Source organism: Phocoena phocoena, chromosome 11 (assembly GCF_963924675.1).
Source record: "Phocoena phocoena chromosome 11, mPhoPho1.1, whole genome shotgun sequence".
NCBI classification, from domain to species: domain Eukaryota; kingdom Metazoa; phylum Chordata; class Mammalia; order Artiodactyla; family Phocoenidae; genus Phocoena; species Phocoena phocoena.
The window spans coordinates 71,824,039-71,850,606 of NC_089229.1; the positions used below are offsets into that span (position 1 = coordinate 71,824,039).

General features: G+C 34.7%; 1 protein-coding gene across 1 annotated transcript in view; it reads right to left on the minus strand.

The window, feature by feature from the left end:
* Positions 1-2,142: 2,142 nt before the first annotated feature.
* Positions 2,143-26,568, minus strand: part of LRRK2 (leucine rich repeat kinase 2) — a 149,004-nt gene continuing 124,578 nt past the window's right edge. Inside the window, exons 42-51 of the mRNA XM_065887771.1 lie at positions 19,783-19,953; positions 18,450-18,550; positions 14,648-14,842; positions 13,191-13,384; positions 11,874-11,946; positions 9,690-9,874; positions 6,273-6,425; positions 4,790-5,002; positions 2,921-2,988; positions 2,143-2,291 (exon numbers count right to left, since the gene is read on the minus strand). Coding sequence (XP_065743843.1) covers positions 2,170-2,291; positions 2,921-2,988; positions 4,790-5,002; positions 6,273-6,425; positions 9,690-9,874; positions 11,874-11,946; positions 13,191-13,384; positions 14,648-14,842; positions 18,450-18,550; positions 19,783-19,953 — 1,475 coding nt within the window. The 3' untranslated portion in view covers positions 2,143-2,169. The remainder of the gene's footprint in view (positions 2,292-2,920; positions 2,989-4,789; positions 5,003-6,272; positions 6,426-9,689; positions 9,875-11,873; positions 11,947-13,190; positions 13,385-14,647; positions 14,843-18,449; positions 18,551-19,782; positions 19,954-26,568) is intronic.

The window sequence follows — 26,568 nt, forward strand, 5'->3', positions numbered from 1 at the left end:
GTTTCATCAATATGTCTTACCGTCCAGATGAAAAATAAATAGTTCACACATAATCAATAATGCCTGCCAGAATTAGATTCAGAGAAGCTCCCTTTTCTTTATATCTAAACTTCCCCCAAAGTATATTTTCTGTTAAGATAAATGCTTACGTTTTGATAATGATTAGCAGTTTACACTAGGGTTCAAATCAGAAAAAAAAATTAAATGACTATTTTTTTAATAAATCGGTTGTTCTAAAGTCTTATTTTTTGAACAGTACTCAAGAGTGAACCATTCTTCTTAAGAAAATTTTTATGAGAATTTGAAAATAGAATACATTATGCCCATTGGGTTTTATCCCGAGATCCTGACAACTGGTTGTACTATAGAAAATTGAATAAAGCTCCAGGAGAATATTTCAGTTAGCAACTCCTATAGTGGAATGTTACATACACAGATGAATACAAAGTTTAGATGGATTACAGACTTATATGTGAAAAATAAAACATTACCACAAAGTTTTAAAATTCACAAACATGCTTTAAAAAATGTTTATTGCTTCATTTAAATACAATGTTCATTTACCTATTTCTCCATAACTGTCTTTGGCATATGAATACAAAGTAACAATGAGAAATATCACAGGAACAAATAGCTCCATCATTTCTGACTTTTTTTTGAACTACACAACAAATTAAAATATAGGTCCTCTGAAAAATGGAGAATCTTTCAGGGTTAAGAATTTATTAATTACCCTTAATATAAAGAAATTTAGTCTTCATATAATAAAATTCTCAGTTTTGAGATTATTAAATGGGCTAGTTATCCTATCATAGGGAATTGTTTGAAATTATAAATATTGGCCAGGGTCAACAGATTTACCAAAAATGTATTTTTTTAAAGCAGAAATGACACTTAAATGGTTACCTAGGTACTCAGCCCTGATACTCCTACCATGGGAATTTATTTAAACAATTTAAGTATAATTTAGAAGATTAGGTTAACAGGTACCATTATAGCTAAAGCTCCTTTCTTCTTCAGCAAACTGGTATGTTACATTCTTGTCCCAATGGTCTTAGTGGGAGTTGTAGAATTCTATAATTCTGAAAATAGTTTCTACCTGAATGATGTAGAATTTGCAGGGTCACAAATTTAGGAAGAAGAAGAGTAGAAATATTTGGAGTGGAGAAAATTAGGAACAAGTAGCCAGTGGTCTGGCTTAGCACTTAGAATCAAAATTAAAACATAAAAATATCACTTGAAGGACTGAACATTTTATTTACACCAATTATAAAACTTCAGGGCTCCATATTCAAAGGCAGAATTGTAATTAGGAAAAGAGAGTGGCTATGTCTTTCTTGGAGAGGAGGATTTTGACAATATGTTGGTTTCTTATCAGCACATTTCATGGCATTTTCTTTTAGATAAAGTGAAGTTGTATGAGATGCTCTGCTTGCATCAGGAACAAAAAGAACTCACATCCCAACAAAGGGCTTTATTAGTGCAAATTCACTGACTATTTACAAGCATATATGATAACTTCATTTAAAAGCAATCTAAGAAGGAATGTATTACATGTAAAACTGTTCTAACATTTTTATTCTGTTTTATAGAATATCTAGAAAGTAGTCCAGCAATAGACCTGTCAATCACAGAATGTAAAATAAAGTTTACCTTCATTATGAGTAACAAAACAAAAAATTATCCACTTTGTAAATTTCACTACGAGTACTGCAATTAAGTACTTTTTCGATTTCCTTTCATTACTTAATCCACAAGATTAATTAGGATATATAAGAAACATTAAGTTTATACATTTTTACAAAATAAAACCTATAAACATTCCTTCATATACACAGTAGCAAACAGCAAGTAGTGGAAATACCCTTTTTTTTTTTTTTTTTTTGCTGTACGCGGGCCTCTCACTGTTGTGGCCTCTCCCATAGCGGAGCACAGGCTCCGGACACGCAGGCTCAGTGGCCATGGCTCACAGGCCCAGCCGTTCCGCGGCATGTGGGATCCTCCCGGACCGGGTCATGAACCCACGTCCCCTGCATCAGCAGGCAGACTCTCAACCACTGCGCCACCAGGGAAGCTCTGAAATACCCTTTTTATATGTGAACATTTTTAAAAGAATATTTACAAGATAATAATTTTCCCATCCAAAGACAAAGATTTCCAAGATCTCTCTTATTCAACAGATATTCTTCTCATTTTTTCAGCTAATTCTTTTCTCACTCCAATATGTTTTTCTAAATTTTTCACTTCATGTGGAAGATTGATGTCCCAAACAGACAAGCAGGACTGTATCTCTAGAAAATTAAAAAACAAATCATGTTTCAAAGATCTTCCATGAGACATTTTTATTTTACTTTTTGTTAATTTATATTTAGTTGCCTTGGACAAATGTGTGTGTGTGTGTGTGTGTGTGTGTGTGTGTGTATGTAAATAATGTACTAAATTATTGCCATTTATAAGAAATTACATTTGGAAAATGTTTAAAATACATTCTATAATGTATTTTGTTCTATAACTACTAAACTTTAATAAGTGTGGACCTTTAATAACCTATAACACTTCATTTTCTGAAAGAAATAAAGATTTTTCAAACACTGTTCAAAATCAGACATAATATGGATATAGGTAATATGTAAGGAAAAATATCCACATTTAGTTTAGGTTTGAGCTAGTTCTCATTTTATAGTGGTTGATATCTCTATTTCACCTGAAAAATAAATACTTAACACTGCTAAATAACTAAAACTTAATTTTAAAGATTTATATCTAAATTATTTGCACTATAAAGAAGCTACCAATTAAAAATGCCTAAAGTTTTATAGCATATGTAATATTTACTGTAAATGTATAAACACATAATATGTTATAATCATTCACATCATTGCACCCTGCTTGGAATATAGCATATCCTATTAAACATTACCTTTTTGATGTTGCATACCTTCAATACTCTTCCGGTTATACCCCAAAACGAGCATGACATTTTTAAGGCTTCCTTTATCAAAAAATAAAAGTTTTCTGTTAAAACAATATAATAAGTTGGACTTCAAAGCGTACAACTGTTCATATTTAAGACACAAAAACCTTGGAACTTACAATTCCATTATTTATGAGATCCCTCAACTATACTGAATAAAAAAACTCTCCAAGATGACCAGAAATTTTTTAAAGTTAGAAAATTTGTGATCTACTCCTTATTATCATTCTTATTAATTGTGTGAATCTGAGAAAATAGCTTAACCTTTCTGCAAAATGGGTTCAATATTTATACAGTACCCCTCCAGCCAAAGTTATATGTCGAAGAGATAGTGTGTGCGAAAGTGCTTTGGATACTATAAGGCACTGGTCAAATGTGAAGCATCTGGATAGAGAGTTGCATGAACAGATAATATACTGATACCCTGTCACATAACCATACTTTATTCTCAAGTCATTCAATAATTTATTCAACAAATATTTATCAAAAGCCTCTATGTACTAGGCCCTAGGCTAGGCCATGGGAATAAAAGGGAACAAACACAAGCAGAGCCAACCCACATGGAGTTTACGGTCTAGTGAGGAGATTAGTTACTACTCAGTAACTAAGTTATTAACTAGGCAAAAGATGAAACCACACACATAAAACCTTGAGGTAGGGCGAAGCATAGTATTTAAGAGGGACTGAATGTTCTTCTAGACCAGAAAGAGCAGAGAGGAATATGGCAAATGATAAGGGCTAGAGAGCTAGAGTGAAGCCAGATCATGCCATACATTGTACATTAAGTTTAAATTATTTAAAAAATCAATAAAACCCATTGAAATCTCACTATAACGTCAGTAATGAACAACCATTTGGATGCCAAAGTATTGGGCTGGCTAAAAAGTTCGTACGGAAAAACCCGAATGAACTTTTTGGCCAACTCAATACATACAAATTAAATTAAAGGATAAAACAGCCTTGGTGAGTAAGACTAGAGGGACGACGCCCTGCACACCTACTACTTTGCTGGTGTGGACGTGTGTCCTGGCAGTCACCAGTCACTAGGAGCACCTCATTCTAACTCCTGTGCAACTCTGACACCCATTCATGGACAATGGGTGAGGTTGAGGAGAAACATTTATCTCAGCCCTTAATATATTCCTGTAAAAGGAATTTACTATTCTCTTTACCCTGTTAAACATTTTATTTCTCATTTGCTAAAGCTACATTAACTCTAGTTTTGCAGAACTTAACCCCATTTTTGTGATCAACTCTATATATACTAAGTCTATCCCCTAAAGCAAATAATTAGTCAAAAGAAGATAGTTAAGTGTGAGTATCATGTGCTATCATGATTTTTTCATACTTAAGTAGAAAAGGAGTACCAAGAAAAAACATAAAAGCTTGAGTAAAACATGATTTGTAAATTGTGAAGTTCGGCATATATTGCTACAAGAATCTAAATTTATTTATAGAATGAAAAACTAGTAGGAAGCTTAAACTATGATCAAAATAAACATCTGTTTTAATTTCTTTGGTCAAAAACTTAAAAATACTCAACATTATATGTTTTTGTCTTAATTATAAAGAACAAAGAGAAAGTAAGACCCAAATTTAGTGTCAGAATAATCTGCTTCTCTTATGGGACTAAAAACATCTATTCCCTCCGTGTTTTTAAGGGCCCTATTCAAAATACATCCTGCAAAATTTCACTGTGAACTTCTGAGACACTTCACATGACGCTGGAAAGTGAAGAGAAAACTTAAATTTAAAATAAAAACATATTTTTATAGTCTTAGAGAATATGAAAAAAAAGATCTAAAGGAAAGAAACTTGCCTAACTGTGCAGTCATCATGGCCCTAACAGAATCACAAAAGCTGTGAATTATACAGATGATTCGACGAGCTGAAAGATCAAGGAGTAAGATATGGCCCCCCCCAGTCCCTATCCAGAGGGCAGTGTTCTTCTGGAGGCAGAGAGTTTTCACTCTCCCAGAATAAGACATTTGGTGTTTCGCTTCCTTGCTTGCTTTGACCAGCTCCTCCCTAAAAACCGTAAGGAAAGTATGCATTAATACTTTTTTCAGAAATAAAGAGATAAAATAAATGTGTGTCTCTCTCTGTATATACAGACACACACACATATATAACATTTTAAATTATGAATACATGACAGCATACATTACATACTATTAAAATTGTACAGAACTAATTTTGCTAAATATAGTATGTCAAAGAGCCACGTTTCACTACATAAAGCATAAATGATCAAAGATAACAAAACTGTCTCCTAACTTCAAGAAATTCTGAAATAAATAAGATAGATACAATTTTTATTAATAAGCCTATGTAATCCAGCAAAAAAAAAAGAACCAATTTGCCCAATACGAAGAAAAAAAAGTTAGTTTCAAAAGGTTTTTATGAAGTCTAAAAGTTATAGAGGAAAATAAAATTATAATCATCTACATGTAAAAGATATGAATACAAATGACTGAATTTTTCGCTGAGCTAATGAGTAATTCATGACAAAAATGAGGTATCCAGAAGTAAAAGAATCGTAATAATTTTAGAATTTCATGAAGTAAGGGACCCTTTACCAGGCAGAACTTCTGAACATAAATTTCCTCACCATCCAGAGAAAAACTAAGAAGGTGTTAGGAAAGTAAACTCTGAAATCTCATTTTATGGATACGGTATATAATCTAAATGTTCTCCAGCAGATAAAAATATCTATACTATAAAACCAGAACAAAACTATGAAGTAGCTAGCAAAGAAGGCTGGCAATGGTCCTGTGTGCCAGCAGCAGCAAACAAGGGATGTGCTTGATGGGAAGTCTCCGACACACTGTATCAGACTGAGCACTGCGGCCTCAGTCTGGCATCTTGATCTTCCCTCCTTAGTGCACTGGTCAATCCAGTACATTTTTTCACCCATATTTTATATTGTTTTGTGACTTTTTCTTTGTAATACCTTGAGGAAACCATATCTATTATGTGCCTATTTTTTTTTCAAAAATGAAATTTGTTGGATACCAACAGATGGTGCTGAGAAGCATTAACAATTTTGTTTCTGAGGGTTGTTTTTTATTTTTTTTTTTAACATTTTTCCATTTAGAAGTAGAAAGGAAGAAAAATAAGCCATACTTCCTCTCTCTGTGAAATATGAAGTGTAAGGACAGCTCTTATAGGCATAAAATAAAGAACCAATGACACTGTACCTACAGTCAACAACATATTGTACACTTAAAAATTTGTTGATTGGGTAGGTCTCATGTAGTATTCTTTTCACAGTAAAATTAAAAAAAAAATAATTTACTTTAAAAAGTGCACACAGTCTATCAGTTCACAGAGTTTTTCAGTCTTCTTGTCCCATACTTCCACAAATGGGCTATTTTTCTTAGCAACATAAAGAGCCGTGTCTACCACCACTGCTATGATGTTGGAATCACTGAAAGATGCATAAGAAAACCTAGGGGGAAAGAAAAGAATGTCATTTCATTTTTCTAGTATTTCAAAATATAATATAACCTTATTATGTTAGCTCTTAATGCATATAAAGGATTAACACTATTTTGAAAAAGAAACAGGCTAGAGTATTTGGCAATTATTTCATATTATCTCCTAACCATTCTGAATAGAATACTTTGTGAACAAAAGTCCAGGACCAGAAAGCTCCACAAATGAATTCTACCAATCATTTAGAGAAGAGTTTTAACATCTATCCTTCTCAAAATATTTCAGAATATTAGAGGAAGGAATGCTCCTGAATTCATTCTATGAGGCCAGCATCACCTCAATACTAAAAACCAGACAAAGAAAACACATAAAAAAGAAAATTACAGGCCAGTATCACTAATAAACATAGATGCAAAAATCCTCAACAAAATATTAGCAAACCAAATCCAACAATACATTAAAATGATCATATACCATTATCAAGTAGGATTTAACCCAGCAATGCAAGGATTTTTCAATATCCACAAATCAATCAGTGTGATACACCACATTAACAAACTGAAGAATAAAAATCATATGATCATCTCAATAGAGGCAGAAAAGGCTTTTGACAAAATTCAACATCCATTTATGATAAAAACTTGACAGAAAGTAGTCGTAGAGGGAACATATCTCAACATAATACAGGTCATATATGACAAGCACATAGCTAACATCATTCTCAATGGCGAAAACCTGAAAGCGTTCCCTCTAAGATCAGGAACAAGACAAGGATGCCCACTCTCGCTACTTTTATTCAACATAATACTGGAAGTAGACACAGCTATCAGACAAGAAAAAGAAATAAAAGGAATCCAAACTGGAAAGGAAGAAGTAAAACTGTCACTGTTTGCAGATGACATGATACTATACATAGAAAATCCTGAAGTTGCTACCAGAAAACTACTAGAGCTCATCAATGAATTCACTAAAGTTGCAGGATACAGAAATCTGTTGCATTTCTATACACTAACAACAAACAATCAGAAAGAGAAATTAAGGAAACAATCCCATTAACAACTGCATCAAAAAGAATAAAATAACAAGGAATAAACCTACTACAGCAGATAAAAGAGCTGTACTCAGAAAACTGTAAGACTCTGATGAAAGAAATTGAAGATGACGCAAACTGATGGAAAGCTACACCGTGTTCATGGATTGGAAGAATTAATATTGTTAAAACGACCATACTACGCCAGGCAATCTACATATTCAATGCAATCCCTATTAAAATACCAATGGCATTTTTCACAGAACAAGAACAAATAATTTTAAAAATTTGTATGGAAATACAAAAGACCTGAATAGCCAAAACAATCTTGAGAAAGAACATAACTTAAGGAATCACACTCCCTGACTTCGGACTATATTACAAGCTACAGTAATCAAAACAGTATGGTACTGGCACAAAAACAAACACATACATCAATGGAATATAAGAGACCAGAAATAAACCCACCCACTTATATTCAATTAATCTACAACAAAGAAGGCAAGAATGCACAATGGAGAAAAGACAGTGTCTTCAATAAGTGGTGCTGGAAAAACAGGAAAAACAGCTACATGGAAAAGAATGAAATATAGAAGATTCTCTAACCGCATATACAAAAATAAACTCAAAGTGGATTAAAGACTTAAATGTAAGATTAGGTACCATAAAACTCTTAGAAGAAAACATAGGCTGAGCACTCTTTGGTTTAAATTGTAACAAAATTTTTTGGGGGGATCTGTCTCCTAAAGCAAAGAAAATAACAGCAAAAATAAACAATGGGACCTAAGTAAACTTAAAAGCTTTTGTACAGCAAAGGAAACCATCAACAAAATGAAAAGACAACCTACTGAATGGAAGAAGATATTTGCAAATGATACGATTGATAAGGGGTTAATATCCATAATATATAGACAGCTCCTATAACTCAACATCAGAAAAAACAAAAAACCCAATTAAAAAATGGGCAGAAGACCTGAACAGACGTTTTTCCAAAGAAGACATACAGATGGTCTGCAGGCACATGAAAAGATGCTCAACATCATTAATCATCAGAGAAATACAAATTAAAACCACAGTGAGATATCACCTCACACCTGTCAGAATGGCTCTCATCAAAAAGACCACAAATAATAAATATTGGCAAGAATGTGGAGAAAAGGGAAACCTCATACACTGTTGGTGAGAATGTAAATTGGTGCAGCCACTGTGGGAAACAGTATGGAGGTTTCTCAAAAAACTAAAAATAGAACTACCATATGCCCCAGCAATTCCACTCCTGGGTATTTATCCAAAAAAATGAAAACACTAATTTGAAAAGATACACACACCTTAATATTCATAGTAGCATTATTTACAATAGCCAAGATATGGAAGCAACCTAAGTGTCCATCAACAGATGAATGGATAAAGAAGATGTGGTATATATACATATAAAATAGAATAATACCCAGCTATAAAAAAGAATGAAATTTTGCCATTTGCAACAACATGGATGGACTTAGAGGTTATTATGATAGGTGAAATAAGTAAAAGAAAAACAAATACTTTTTGATATCACTTCTACATAGAATCTAAAAAATAAAACAAACTAGTGAATATAACAAAATAGAAACAGACTCACAGATACAGAGAACAAACTAGTGTTTACCAGTTGGGATAGGGAAGGGGGGGAGGGCCAAGATAATGTTAGGGGATTAAGAGGTACAAACTACTATGTATAAAATAAATAAGCTATAACGATATATAGTGCAACACAGGGAATATAGCCAATAGTTTATAACTATAAATGGAATATAAACTTTAAAAATTGTGAATCACTATGTTGTACCCCTGGAACTTACATAATATTGTAAATCAACTATACCTCAATAAAAAAAAGGAAGAACAAAGAAAACTATACAAAATACATGTGTTAAATCCATATCTTTAGTAAAATAATGAGTTGCTGCCTCTCAAATTCCATGTTTAATTTGATACAGAGATAATGAAAATTAAAAAAATTAGACTGATAGATACTACTAAAATTACTATGAGTTTTCATATTTTATCCCAAATGTGATTAGACTGGGTGATTTTTTAATGTTCCTCTGCTTTCTAAGTTCTATAATGAATATTTAAATTTACAATAGAAAAATAAAGTACACATTTTGAAAGATCTTTGGGATTATCAATAGCATTACTGACTTGATTATAAAGAATAAAAATGAAAAATATGGTAAATGAGTTGCACAGATAAGAATAACTTACAGCTGATTTGTCCTGGTCTCAATCAGTTTCTGAATGGTGAAATCATCAGAAAATGAGAAAACTTTTGTACCACATCCTCCCCACGTAATGTTTTTCTCGGTTGAATTCATGGATTCACTCAAACACATCAGTGGAGTGCTGACATTTCCTATATTGAGTGTCTTCAAAGGAGCAGCTCCTTTACACTTTGCCAAAAAGAGAAAACACATTCAGTAAATTGAGTAGCCACAGAATGAAACAGTGTAAAATTTCAGCTTTCTAAAAACTACTTTCCCATCTTAAATGGTTAGAGGTATTAAAATAAAAATTCAGGATACATTTTTCAAAGGACTTATAAAAACAGGATTTAATTCAAATGGTATTCAATGTGTTATTCTTATAACCAATCTCTTCACTTCTCCATGCAAAAATTGTACAGGAAGTAACCTAGAGATTATACTATAATTACGTCTTTGTCTCTCATTAGATAATAAGCTTTTTTGATAACAAAGAGTATGAATGGGTAGGATGTTGAATGACTAGATAGAACCACAGATGAATGATGGATGGAGAAATTAATTCTTTAATGATAAATGTGAATCTTAATAACAGAAAGTCACATGATTTCTTCAAGGTTAAAGAACAGGTTAACCACCTAGAGAAATGGAAATAAAAACAAAAGGAAACAAATGGGACCTAATGAAACTTAACGGCTTTTGCACAGCAAAGAAAACCATAAACAAGAATGAAAAGACAACCCTTAGAATGGGAGAAAATATTTGGAAATGAAGCAACTGACAAAGGATTAATCTTCAAAATATACAAGCAGCTCATGCAGCTCAATATAAAAAAAACAAACAACCCAATCCAAAAATGGGCAGAAGACCTAAATGGACATTTCTCCAAAGAAGATTGCCAACAAACACATGAAAGGATGCTTAACATTACTAATCATTAGAGAAATGCAAATCAAAACTACAATAAGATATCACCTCACACTGGTCAGAATAGCCATCGTCAAAAAAATCTACAAACAGTAAATGCTGGAGAGGGTGTGGAGAAAAGGGAACCCTTCTGCACTGTTGGTGGGAATGTAAATTGATTCAGCCACTATGGAGAACAGTATGGAGGTTCCTTAAAAAACTAAAAATAGAACTACCATATGACCCAGCAATCCCACTACTGGGCATATACCCTGAGAAAACCATAATTCAAAAAGAGTCATGTACCACAATGTTCACTGCAGCACTATTTACAATAGCCAGGACATGGAAGCAACCTAGGTGTCCATCAACAGATGAGTGGATAAAGAAGATGTGGCACATATATACAATGGAATATTACTCAGCCATAAAAAGAAATGAAATTGAGTTATTTTTAGCGAGGTGGATGGATCTAGAGACAGTCATACAGAGTGAAGTAAGTCAGAAAGAAAAAAAAAATACTGTAGGCTAACACATATATATGGAGTCTAAAAAAAAAATGGTTGTGAAGAACCTAGGGGCAGGACAGGAATAAAGATACAGACATAGAGAATGGACTTGATGACACGGGGAGGGAGAAGGGTAAGCTGGGACGAAGTGAGAGAGTGGCACTGACATATATACACTACCAAATGTAAAATAGATAGCTAGTGGGAAGCAGCTGCATAGCACAGGGAGATCAGCTCAGTGCTTTGTGTCCACCTAGAGGGGTGGGATAGGGAGGGTGGGAGGGAGGGAGCCACAAGAGGGAGGAGATATGGGGATGTATGTATACATATAGCTGATTCACTTTGTTATACAGCAGAAACTAACACACCACTGTAAAGCAATTATACTCCAATAAATATGTTAAAAAAAAGAAAGAACAGGTTGGTAGCAAGCCAGACTTAAAACTTGTTTCCCCTGTTTTTTCCACAATGTATTTATAAGAAATTATCTAATTCACTTATATAAAAATGGAATTATTTCCATCCCTAACCTTATAAAGCAGATCTCATTTATCAATTCATCCTTGGTTCATTCATATAAAATATACAGTTAATCAGTAAGTACTTATAGAGAATGTACTGTGTTCAACACTTCCTGAAGCAATAGAAAGGTAAAAAGCAGAATATATGATCCAGAATCTCAAGGAGTTTATAATCAGTTAGAAGGAAGGTGGTGATGAGTAAACATAAGACAAAGAACTTAAATTTTGATGCAGAATGCATTCAACATTTACCTTAACTGTTTTATCTTCAAAAATTGCTAGGTTGCCATCAGCAGTTCCCACTAAAAGGAAATTTTTTTGCTTGCTAAAAGAAAAAATGTCAAAATTGTTACAAAAATAATGCTTATATTGACCAAGATGGTCTTAACATCCCACCTACCTTAACTAAACTTTAGATAGGTTTCTTCCTGATTATTGGCCTCTACCTCCTTTTCCTTAGAGCATTTACTTGAGAATACTTACATTGCAACTTCTTTCTCTGCCCATTTAAGATGTAGAGCTTCTTCAAGTTTTACAACTCAAGAATGTCTTTTCTCAAGGATCTGGGTGCCCTCTCTGAAATGTCATCAGGAAGGATGGCACCCCTTCTCCCATTCCTTGTGGGAGGGTAGGAGCCTACTTCAATAAGCAACAATCAGCAAACAGATAACCTAATCACACTGACCCTCCCCCTCCCCCAATGTCCTCCAGTACTTTTCCACTAGCTCACTATAGGGTTTAAAAAATCTCCCACCTTTTATTTCAGCAGAGCTGAGTCCAATCCCTCTCCCTTATTGCAATAATCTTAAATATAAATTCTTCCTTGCCTATTTGACTTCATCTGATGAAATTTTTATTTGACAGTATCCAAATAATTTCAACTCCAAAATTGCCAGTGGAGTTTATATTTTAGCCACCAAAAACTTGGACTTCACATTTTTCTAATACTTTTTTTCCAGTACTGACTTAAACCAGAGAAGTATATGGTGCATAATCTAAATGGCTCCTGGAAATCATACTGCCCCAAATATTACAGCAACTAACCTGTTACACCTGAAATTCTGCCATTTCGATAAATTCCTGAGATAAAATCCTTTCGACTGATAATGGTTAAGCCATTTCACTATTGACAACTTCTGAATTCATCTACTGAAGTTTTTTTCCAATTTGGTAGTTAGTTAAGTGATATGCTTTAGACTGGCATTAACAGTTTATTGATATACATGTATTCAAAGTAAGAATGAATGAGAACTCATTTTTGAAGAGGCCCTACAAAAATGAACTGATGTGCTGAGTGGTGAAGAGTTAGAGCCATAGTTGAGATAAAACCAGGAGCAAGGCTGGAAGCCTGAAGAAATGACTGACCTATTTTTTAACTGTCTCAGCTTGATCTGTATACAGAAAAATGCAAATATCTTCGTGGCCTCCTATAGTTCCCTTTAATATATGCAACCAATGGAAAAATGTTAAAAATGAGCAACCTTTCTTGATACTGTAACAATTTTGCACACAATTAAGTCATCTAAAAGATATGTAATTTTCCCCCAATGGTCAAAATCACTACCTTACCTTTGCTTGGAAAAGGAATTGCAATACAAGCAAGTAACAGAATCAGTCATCTTTTCAAGAGTGTGCCTCTTTCTCTCATCTTCAGTATTGATGACGAGGAGCATGCCAGACTGTGTTCCAGATACAATCCAACTTTCCTTTTCAACAGGAAGATGCACCAAGGCTAGGCACAATATTCTACTATCAGTAACTTCCTATTAAGAAAAGAAAACACGCTTTAAAGGACTTGGTTCTAACTTAAGCGACTAGAACTTACATAGAATGAAAATATTATGTAATCCACATACTTAACTCTTTTTACTTTCTTGGTTTTCATTTTTAAAACAATGCCAATTTTATTTAACTTTCAACAATAAATGAGTTAACTGGCAAAAAAAAAACCCTGCCTAGAATGCACCTGAAACTAAAATTTTAAAATTGAAAATTATTTCTCAGTGTCATTTCCCACTCCATCAAAGTAATATAAGAGGATTGTTCAACCTTAAGAATAATGTTTAGGTACAACATTTCTTTCAAGGCAACAGTCAAAATATAAGGTTTTTTTAAGTCTAGAAATTTACCTTATATTTCCCAATATAATTTATTGATCCATCTTGCAGAAGCCATGCACAGATCTCCTCTATCACCCACCCCCGGCTGCTCTGAGTGTTGGCTACTAAGAGCTCAGAGCTGCACCCTTCACTACCTTCAGCCCATGGGAGCTGGCTTGTTAAGAAATGGTTGGGAGGTTATGCCACCCCTACCCTTGGACAAATTGCAGCTGATGACTGACTGATAAGTGGGAATGAAATATTGGACCCCTTGCCTGGTGAAGGGATAAATCTGCGCCGTTATTCACATTCCAGAGTTTCTTGTGGGTAAAGACTGAGGCTAGACTTCCTCAGACACTACATTTTTGCTAAGCTTCTTCCCCTGATCTATGTGGCTTCCCATACCTCCTTAAAAGTTTCTCTCTCCTTGAATCACTCATATAAGATTCTCTGTTTCAGGCTGTGTTTCTAGCATTCCTGACCTAAGACACACATATACTGTGATTTTAAAATAAAACACACACTACTTCATTTCATGTGAATACACTTGTTTTAACAGGAAGCTAATTTAATAACACTCCTATATTACCTCTTATTTTATTTCCTCTCAAGTAACTTTTTTGTTTTTGTTTTTTTTTTTAAAGAACCAGTCACTGCAGTCCACTTGAAAGTCATGGACACCCTCGGGAATCTCACGGGCCTGGTACTTGGCTGGGCCCCTGACAAAAGGTTCTGCCCAGCGGTTGAACCCAGATAGCTGTGTCCAAAACCAAATGCCGGTTCTTCAAGTCCTCCCCCGGCCCCAGCTGGACGCTTCACACCTGCACACTGAGTACCCTAAATAATTTTCAATTGGTTCATGCTTTAAAATAATTTGCAAAGTGAGTTTTCTGGAGTTTCACTAATTTAAATGGTATTTGGACTTACCGCAGAAGTGTATCTTTCTGTATTTAAGTCAAGAAAGGAGAGCTGTCCTTTGTCAGTGTGCCCACAGCCCAGCCAAATGCTTGCATTCTTGCTGTTATGATTCATAGCAACCATGCATTCAACAGTAAAGTTTTTAGGTATTGATATACGCCTCATCAGACAGATTAACTCAGCTGAATTCAAAATGTCAAAGACCTGAGAAAGTTTAAAAATTAACAAAATAACACACATCAGGTTAACATATGCTCTCTTGAAAGATCGTATCATTATGCATAATGTAGTATTAAATGTTACAGCACTAAACCTAAATCTGTTATTTAAACTGTGACACATTCAGAGCAACAAGATTAACAATCAAACTATAGATATTAAGATAATACTTATTTTTAAACTATGCATGATATACGCACTTTTGTACATATGGTATGTTTTGTAACTTGAAAAGAAAATCTCAAAAGTGCCAAATGAACAGAAATTTAGCAGTCAGGAACTATTCTTCATTCAGTTTCATACCGCAGAGACGCATCATGTTGAAGGGCCCACGATAGAATACACCTTCTACCAGTTGAAGGGAAAAGACATTTTGATTTTGGTAACAAAACTCACAAATCACCTCTAGATTCTGTTTTTATATTTTTCCTTCAAGCACTAACGAACTAAAGAGACGGCAGAGAGCCAGTGTCAGGAAACAGAACCAGGGGTCAGGAAAATGGAATTAGAGCCCCGTGTCACAGCCACTTACCTGCCACTCACGAGGCTCCAAGACAGCTCCATTTCTCCCAGTGACTCATCTGATAAAGGTGATGAGTTTACCCACCTTGCCTAGTACACACTGTATTTTAAAGACTAAATGGGTATGTGAAAGTTTCTGAAAACTGTCATGTGCTAAAAAAAAAACCTCAAGATTGTTATGTAATCTGTAAAATACAGGTGAAGTATAACTGAAAATTAAAAGAAGAAAAAGTAAAATAATAATTAAGCTCTGGAAAATTTTGCTTTGATAATTTTTTTTTAAAGTCTGTGTAATTAACACTGGTAGCAACCAAAATTAAAAAGCCAGTAAGGCAACTAGTCAAGATGATTATATGATGTTTGATAAAGGCAGTGTATACATGTCCTCAGCTATTTCTGAGTAGGAAATTTAAAATTGAACAAAAATTTTTCAATGAATTATTATACAAAATTGAGAGTCCACAACATAAAAACAGCTCTTATTTTGATCTATTAAAATCTGTTTCATTTAAAACATAGTAAGAGTTCTGTTTCCAAAAATATGGTGGAAGAGGTTATTTGGACAAAACTTCCAGCTGAATACAACTTAAAATGCTGAAGAAATTATTTTTTAATCTCTTAAAAACATTAAAGATCTAACAACACCATATAGAATTTTCAGGCCAAAATATTAATGAAAGACAGAATCCAGAGAGGTCAGATGAACCCTGAAGCCCAATTTTCCCTTTAGGCATTTGTCTATTGAAGCAAAATTGATGTGCGGTTTTTAGTGCCTTGTGAGGCCAGTGGGAAAGAGTTAAACCTATGGCCTGTCCAAAGTGGAGAATGTAGTTAATGGTCTTGTTCCCATAAAACTGGGATCCCAAAAGGACTGCATATTTAGAATAAATGAGAACCAGATATAAAGCCACTCCACATTCCCACTCTCACTGGTTTATAAGAAAAGTTGCATTAGGACTTTACAGACACAGGGGGAGAGAGCAAAAGAACCCTGAGAAACTGTTTATTAATTAATAAGCTTGCTCTCAAGATTTGTAGACCAGATTCTCATCACCTGGGTGATTCAAAAACATCTCAAGCCAGGAATTGAGTGTAAAGCAATTTATAGCAAGATAATCCAGAAAAAGATGTGCAAGACCTATATGCAAAATTATAAAACTTTATTGAAAGACACTTAAGAAGACCTAAATAGGGCTTCCCTGGTGGCGCAGTGGTTGAGAGTCCGCCTGCCGATGTAGGGGACACGGGTTCGTGTCCCGGTCCGGGAAGATCCCACATGCCGCGGAGCGGCTGGGCCCGTGAGCCATGGCTGCTGAGCCTGCGCGTCCGGAGCCTGTGCTCCGCAGCGGGAGAGGCCACAACAGTGAGAGGCCCGCGTACCGCAAAAAAAAAAAAAAAAAAAAAAAAAAAAAAAAAAAAAAAAAAAAAAAAAAAAAAAAAGAAGACCTAAATACAGCGATAACCCATATTCAAGAATAGAGAGACAATATATCATAAGGATATTGTCTACAGATTCAATGCAAGTCTAATCCAAAGCACAATAGAATTTTTCATAAAAGTTGACAAAATGATTTAAAATTTTATATGGAAAAACTAGACTGAAGAACAGCTAAAGCATTCCTAAAAGATAAAAATAAGGGGGGAAAGAGACTATTATAAAGCTTCAGGAATTAAGACAGGATTGTACCAGAGGAAGAACAGGTAAATTGACCAATGGAAGAGAATGTGTGTGTGTTTATCTTTGAGTGTATATTACAGAATGGAAATGGAAAATAAAAAGATCAGTAGAAGACAAAGGAAGAAACAATTTCATAGATGAAGCTGGAAAAATTGGTTACCCATATGGAAAAAAGGAAATTGGATCTAGATAAAAATGTCATTCAGAACTTAACTATTAAGAACAAAACTTTTAAACATTTTGAAGAAACCATAGGTAAATATTTTTGTGACTCTGAGAGAGATAAGGACCTTTTAAAACAGAACCCTAAAATTAATAACGATAAAAAGAAGTATTGTTAAATTTATCTCTATTAAAATTAAGAAAATCTGTTAATCAAAAGGCACTCTTTAGGAAATAAAAATGCAAACCATGAATTGGGAAAAGAAATGTGCAACATATATAACCAACAAAGTTTTAGTATACAATGTATAAAGAAGCGCTTTTTAAATTTTATTTTTACAAAAACAACTCAATAGAAAAATGGCTAAATAATGAACAGGCATTTTCCAGAAGAGGAAACATATATGTGACCAATGAATATATAAAGAGATGCTCATCTTTATTAGTAATTAGGAAAATGTAAATCAATACACAAGACTGAATCTATTTGGAAAAAATTAAGAAGTCAGATACTCCAACGTTTAGGGAGAATATATTAAAAAAACAGCTACCCTAATATACAGATGATGGAACTGTTAAGCTGGTACAACTTCTTCAAGAAATGATTTAGATATTCCCATATCCCATGATTCTGCAATTCAACTCCTGGTTAGACACCACAAAGCAATTCTGATACAATTTGCACTAGGCGACATGTACGACCACACTCATAACAGCACTATTTATAATAGCAAAAAACTAGAAACAATACCAATACCCACTGATATGATCACGGGTAAATACATTGTTGTGCATTCAAACAATGGAATGGAATAGTAGGGAAAGTAATCAATAGCTATGCTCAACAACATGAATGAAGCTTACAAAATAATGTTGGGAGAACAACTGAAAAAACTCAGAACAGCACGTGACTATGATTCCATTTTAAATAAATTATAAACTGGGTAGTAAAATCATAAAAAGAAAAATAAACAATGATTATCATGAAAGTCAGGAGACTGGCTACATATAGGGAAAAGAGGGTGATGCAATCAGAAAGAGGCATATGTGCATTTCTGGGGTGTTGGCCCTTTATTTTGTGCCTGGGGTAGTGACGGGATAGAGGAGTTTTGCTTTATAACTGTTTTAAACTGTGTGTGTTTATATGTTTGAGTATATATATTTGAATATTACATATATAGTTTTTGATGTTCTGAACAAAATACTGATACATTTTGACTACACAAATACCTGGGCAGAAGTAGGTCTTTCCTGAGGATTTTCTTTCAAACATTTTTTAATTAACTTCTCAACCATAGGCCATGGGGCACAACCATATTCTTTAACTGGATCTAAAACATTACAAAACATATCACGCTTAAACACTGGACAAATCAGAACAATTATTTTATTTCTTCTCAATGTGTATGAGAGGTCCAGACATTGCAAAGGAACCACTGATCTCTATAATCCCATATATATCATGAATCTACTTATCACTCTTAAAGCTAATTTTGTTAACTGTCTCCACTAGAGACATCAAGAATGAGTTCTTAATTTTTACAGTATAAAAAGAGACACAAATACCAATTGAATAAAAATAGATTTTCCTTTCATACCTTCATTTCAAATAGACTTTGAAAACACTTTTGTTCATATAATAGACTTCTTTGCAAATACTTTTTATTTTAATATTCAATGTAGACAGGCATTTAATCCATTTAATCCAATGTTACCCCCACAGTCACTTTGTGCACATTTGTTTTTTTTATAAGAGGTATGCCATTTTTCTGATTGGTATAGAATACAGACCTGAAAACTTTCACTGGAAAGCTAACTGATAAAATGAGGGAGACGACCTAGATTGTGCACAAAGTTTAGTCGAGTAATAATAGATTTCCTTCTGCTGGGAATCTTTAAAGGTCCCCCAGAAGGAGATAGTTAAAGCTGTATTCCCTGCAGATGTAACATAGTATACACTCAAAACTTTTCTTAAATGAAAAGAAAAGCAGAAAATATGAGAAACAACTAAATATATTTAAAAGAATACTTTAGAATGAGAACTGAAGCGTTAAGGAATGAATGACAAAGCCCTAGAATTTCTTTAAAGCATGAGGCAACCATTCAAAATGAGATTTGATCTCATTAAATACTCATTTACTAATTCTTACTAATATTTACTACTAAAAATTATTATTGTAAATAATTCAAGCTTCCATTCCTGCATAGAAATTACTTCACTCCAAGAAAATGAAAATACCCCAAGCTAATGGACACTTAGTAACTCCTTACAAGAAGAAAAGTCACTAAACCTGGAGTTCTAATAGTATTTCCTTCTCTGAGTATTCTTCTAAATATAATACCAAATATATCAATATTTGGAATATTAAAAAGAAGCCCTATAACTTCTATCTTTCTCATATGATTTTATTAATATGTCACAGAATTTAAGAATATTCATGCACTAAAAAAGTATTCAGCTGTGAAATGAATTACTATACAACTACAATTAAATAACTTGGAAATGAAGCTGCTACTATTAAAAAATAATAATAATCTTTATTGTAGATAAAATAAAACTTACCAGGTAATTTTCCTTGTATTGCCAATTCATCAAACTCATTTGGGAACTTCAAACCCTCTGCTATTCTACCTCCAGTTGTCAAAATATCATAGAGTAGCAAACCAAATGAATAAACATCAGCCTGTTGGTTATAAATAACATTTCCTCTGGCAACTTCAGGTGCACGAAACCCTGAAAGTAAACAGACATATTAATAAATATGCCCAACCCCAGAACTTATACACCCAAGGAGGTATATACTTAGGCATATGTGCTGATGAAGAGACAGGAAGATGAGTTCTAAACAGGCCACATCATCTCTATAAGAAGACATCTTAATCAAGTCAATTAACAGCCCTATCCCAGGACATTTCACCCCAAGGTCCATCTTCAAGAATAACAAGGATAAACATTCAATAATAAATTATTAAGTGATATTTCATAATTAAACAAATAAAGCCTAAGAGGGGGGGAAAGTCTACATCATTCTTAATAATAACTATTCCCAGAGCAGTGTTTCAAACAGAGGAGGAGACAGGAGGGAGATTTCTAGACTTCACTCCAAGTCACTTTAACCTGGCTGCAATGCTAATGGCCTTATCATTCCAAGAATTGTGACTCTGCTCCTTGAACCCAACTGAACACTAAAAAGAAAACCTCGAATAAAACGAATAAAAGCCCTCTCTCTCAGGTGTAAGTTCATGCCTGAAATTCTCTGAAATAAAAATAAAACCTTTCATTTTGCAATAGAGATAAATCATTTTTAATCACTTCAGGGAAAAAAAAGTAATTTCAACATTACCTGTAATAGTCAACAATCTAAGGAAAACCAACTATGTTCTGTATATAAATATTTGAAAAATAAACACATTAAATTATCACTTTTTGACTATTAACTTCATGAAGATTAAAAACAATAACAAACCCAGAATGGGAAATAGGTGCTCTAATTCAAGTTTTGAGGGAATTTTAATTGATAAACCTTTCTAGAAGGTAATTAGTATTTCAAAATTCAAAATATGCCTACCCAGCAATATGATTTTTAGAAATTTAATGTTTAAAAATTAGTTTCATAAATGGGAAATTTTTAATTTACAAGTCTATTAATTAAAGCCTTTCAATATATCAAAAAGTTCAAAAAAATAAATATATATCAAGATATGGTTAAGTAAATTACTGAAATATTATGTAACTCTTAAAACTGATATATGACACAGAAAGATGTCCCTGAAATATTAAGTAGAAAAAGAAAACAAAGACGCAGAATTTACAATACAGTATGTATATAAAACACTCAAGCACATTAAATCTAGATATATCTCTTTGTTGCTGGAGTGTTATTTCCACTAATTTATTAGAAACACATCTTTTGACCTGCTCAATAGCATTTGCTGCTTTCAATTCACAACCTTATGTTTTGCAAATCAAATCTTAATTTAAAACATCATGGAGTATTTCAACCAAAATGGGGAGGGGAGGGGAACTGAGGGCATCAAGACCTAAGCTACCAACATAACATTTAACTATCAATCTAAACCATAAGATCCTCCAAGCTACTCTACATGTATCCTTATCACTGAGGACTTCCCTGGAAAAGCAACTGCAATTTCTTCAAAAATTTTTGCCTTATTTTTCAGTATACTGGTCACCATAGTAGTAACAGGAAGAATAACATTTCAAGCTACTCAATGTATTCACCACTGAATTTAATTTGGGATGAAAATGAACACTTTTAATGTTACTTGTCACTGGAAGGCTAGAAATAGAAACATTTCCTGCCTGTTTACAAAAGGACAGTGTTGTCACCTGATCTAATACTGTGAATGATCTATGGTGGTTATGGACCATGCTACTGTACTACACGGATACCCTCTTTAGCACTGATGCCCCTCAAAGACTACAAATGTTAAGTACTAACTAAAATCCTAAACGTACGTTGTTGTATTAGGCTGTTCAAATAAGTCATTTATTTAAACATGTATCACTTCTACTTCTAGGTAAGATAGAATAACAGGGACTAGACTTACCATTCTGCATAAAACAATAAATAACTAGACAACATGTATGAAACTCTGGACACCAGGAACACAAGACAGTGATCTCTGAGAGAGAGCAAACAAACAAGATGAGTTTTCTGAGTGCCCTTCAGAGGACAGGGAAAGGGAAGGCAAACAGAGCCTTCTGTGTTAAGAAGGGGACCCCCTGTGTTAAGAAGACAGAGCAGAGGGCTTCCCTGGTGGCGCAGTGGTTGAGAGTCCGCCTGCCGATGCAGGGGACACGGGTTCGTGCCCCGGTCCGGGAAGATCCCACATGCCGCGGAGCGGCTGGGCCCGTGAGCCATGGTCGCTGGGCCTGCGCATCCAGAGCCTGTGCTCCGCAACGGGAGAGGCCACAACAGTGAGAGGCCCGCGTACCGCAAAAAAAAAAGAAGACAGAGTAGAGAGTCCAGGAAAGAAAAGACAGCTAAGGAATGTGCCAGGCATTGTGCTAAACACTTTACATGAATTTTTCATCTGATTTTCACAACAATCCCCTACAACAGATACTATTATTAGGTACTACTGTTTAACCAAGGAAAGGAATTAGGTAATTTCTCCAGCCCTGGCTAGTAAGTGGTAGAGCAAGGATTCAAATTAAGACACTCTGACTTCATAGCCCAAGTTTAACAGAATCTAGACAGCCAATAATCATTAGGTCATATATATCTATCTCCAGAATCCACTGCGGTGCCTAGAATGTGCACCATTGAGAAAGATTAATTTAAAACAGACATTTGCTCTTTTTATCTGAACATAAGTCTAAATGCTATTCATATTTACTCTCATAACTTTTTGCTTATATCACAGGCTAATACTCTCAAAATCTAGAGTAAATGCTAATCATCTTGTTAAAAGTTTTTCTGCAAATAACATTTTCCCCAATGTGAGACAATACCACAATTTGAGCTGCCCATCTTATAACTGATTTATAGAGGCAATGACACTATTTATATGATGAAGAGATGGGAATCACCTGGGGATCATTTAAATAACCTCAATGTCTGGGCTCCACCCAAACTATTTAAATCAGAATCCTGGGCATGGGGTCCTGCTACCTGTACATTTGAAAGTCCTCCAGTAGCTTCAAACATGTGGCCACATTGAGAGCCCCTGCTCCACACCTACTAAAATACAACTGTAAAGGACACAATCCTAGGGGATATATCCCTTAAGCCCTACATGTTATCTAATATACAGCCAGAATTGAAAAACATAACCAAAGAATCCTCCATCCTCCATCTGTCACTTAGACCGCATGGAACTTCTTGCAGTTATCGGAATGAGACAAGCCATTTTCTACCTTAGCGCGTTTTGCCTTAAATGTCTCCTCCCACTTACTTATTTATTTACTCAAACCTCAAACTTCTCCTTTAAGATGTCATTCCAGAGTCACCTCCTCTATGAAGGAAGTCCTGACGACCCATAGCTCAGTTAACCACTTGCGCCTTGCACTATCACTGTACCTTGAACTAGATCTCCTGTTGAAACTAATACAATGCTTTATGATTATTGTTTACAGCCGTTTCTCCTGGCAAAATGTGTGCTTCTGGAGACGAAAATTTACATTTATTAATGCCCATTCTCCAAGTTCACCACTAAAACAGCTAACACACTTGGCGCAACTGCAACATGCCAGCTCTTCTCTATGTTACTTACATGGGTTACCTCATTTTACCTTTAAACAACTCTTTGAGGTAGGCATTATTTTTCTCGTCACAATTTACAGAAATGAAAAGTGAGCCCCAGAAAGTGAATCTTGAGCACCACACAGCTATTAAGTAGTGACACCAGTTTGATATTTGGTAAACATTCAATAAATTATTGCCAGATGCATGAATAAATGAATAAAAAATAAGAATACCTTTCCCTTAGAGAATTATTACAAGTCACAATGTTAAAATAATTGGGAAAATATGATGCATTTGTCTAAAAACTATATTTAGAGATACTTTTCCAGAGAAGTCTGCATTTAAAAGATCCATAGATCAAAAACATGAGAAATTTATAAATTAGGTCTGACTATATATCACAAAGTACACAGAAACATATACTTTCTTCTTTACTTTCCAAAAAGTCTGAGTAGAGCATGTCTCATAATTTCTATCAGATGATAGGTATAACCAGAGAATAACATTTTTGTTTACCCAAAGACTGTTGTATTTCTGTGGATGTTGGCGGGGTGAAAGCCATCAGTCAGCATCCATCTCAGTCAACAGTGTAACTGTCATAAGACCCAGAATTAACCGTTGCTACTAACAGGATATAATACATACATACCCATTTGACTGAGTTAAAGTTGAATCTCTCCAAATTATTTGAAGTTGAAAGTTTCCATCCCATATTTACCTTTGAAAATGTAGACAGACACGGTGCTGTGGTACTTGCCAATAACCGAGTTGTTTCTACCTTTGTGCTCCAGCTATGATGGTACCTGGCCAGGGGCTGTGTTCTCAGGAAGGTTGGGTTTGTGTCTTATGTGACCCTATAGACATTTTTAATGGTCCCTAAGCTTTATTTAGTTTCCCTATCTGTAAACCAGGAATAATAATAGGACTCATGTCAGAGGGTCATGAGGGTTAAATGAGATAATCAACCTATGCAAAGGGCTAAGCATGAGACAAGCACTCTGTTCGTGCCACGAAAGGTTTGCTCCCATTACCATATTCCCTGAGACAACAGTAATGAACCCACACTCACATGCACACATGGTGTTAATGCACCACAGTAAGAGTTAGTATAAAAATTCACAAAAGTTTAACAATAACAAACACATGGTCTTTTGTTTCTCTAAAATTTCCAAGTTAAACCTTATATTTTGTTTCTCATAAAGTTTCTAAGTATAACATTAACAGGAAGATCCATTAAAAAGGAAAAGACAAGGAGAGAACTAAAATCATATGAGAGGGAATGATTTTCTTCTCAAACATAATTGCTCTGGGGAAGGAAAAGTTTGGTGATGGTGGCAGCAGTGGTGACAATTCCTGTTATTTAAAATTTTTAATTTGAGTTTAGGGCTGAGGTGATTAGAAGTGCTCTAACAATAATAAATACAGTAGAGATAAAGAGAAGGTCCAAGATATAGCAAGGAAAAATGCTTACCATGTATTAAGCAGCCTGGGGGAAAAGCGGGCAGAACAGAAAGAATCGGGCTCTGGGTTTCCCTGTCATGATCTTTCTCCATACTTGTGTTACTGCACATTGATACAGCAGATTAAAAGGGGTCAGGAACAAGTATCTGGCTTGGTATGAAAAATCAGTTGGATATTGAACTATAGACAGGTTTTGACCCAAACCAGGAAGACACATAAAATGAAGGGCCATGAGTTTGAACAGAGTTGAAATGAGCTGACTGCTGGCTGGCCCAGCCCACTGAGGGAGCACAATCTACAAGGATCAGAGAGGTCCACTGCCAAGTAGGGGGTTGAGGCTTCAACAGCAGGATTTCCTCTCCACGAACACAGTGACGTGGCTGGGGAGAGGGGGAACGAATTGCAGGCCCCAGATGAGTGACCTGGCCCACCTTCATGAGACATGACAGTAATGAGCAGATCTTCCAAGAGAAGAATGCCGTCATGTGCCCATTTCTAGGTGGGTTTACGAGGCCTGTGGAATCCCATCTTCTAAGATTATTCTTCCAAACCTGTACGTGACAATATTTGTGGTTTCTGGCCCTGTCATTTTGCTTTGTTTATTTGGATTTTTAATAACTAAGGTTAAGTAAACCTCTTTAAGTATATGTCATAGTTGCATGTGATCCAGGAGAGCGACTACAGGCATACCTTGGCGATATTGCAGGTTTGGTGCCAGATCACCTCAATAAAGCAAGTATCACAAAGTGAGTCATACAAATTTTTTGGTTTCCCAGTGCATATAAAAGTTATGTTTACAATACTGCAGTCTATTAATGTGCAACAGCACTATGTCTAAAAATAATGTACAATCCTTTATTTAAAAATACTTTATTGTTAAAAACTGCTAACGATCATCTGAGCTGTTAGCAAGTCACAATCTTTTTGCAATAGTAATGTCACTGATCACAGATCACCATAACAAACATAATAATAATGAAGAAGTTTGAAATATCGTGAGAATAATCAAAATGTGACACAGAGACCCAAAGTTAGCAAAGGCTGTTGAAGAAAACAGCTCTGACAGACTGGCTTGATGCATGGTTGCCACAAACCTGCAATTTGTAAGAAACACAACATCTGCGAAGCATAATAAAGCAAAGTACAATAAAATAAGGTATGCCTGTATAGGACTTAAAGCCAAATAGCTCTGCATTCAAATGTCATTTAGACTGAGCTTTATCTTGGCCACTTACTGCATGACTTTGTGCAAGTTACACAATCTCACTGAGCCTCAGCTTCCTCATTTTATATATGAGAAGATAAAAGCTAACTTTCAGCCCTGGCATGAGGATAGGATACCATGTGTCTAATGTATCTGGCCCTGAGCCTGGGACACAGCAGGTGCTGAAAAGATAATTATTTTATTATTATTGAACAACCCAGAGACACTTGAGTCAGAAAATATACTTTGAAATGTTTATGAGAATGCACACTCTACTTCCAACAGATAGCCATGTAAAATGAAAGAGATGATATGTATTTGGAGCAAAAATAAAACCAGGCATTGGAAGCTGGGGCCATTTGCTTGTCTAAGGACAAAAATGGGGAAAGGGGAAGAAGGTAGGGGACAATTTTGCCTAGTCAGATATCCTCTAAAGTACTTTCTTCTGTCTTAAGAATGTGTTTTAACTGAGCTG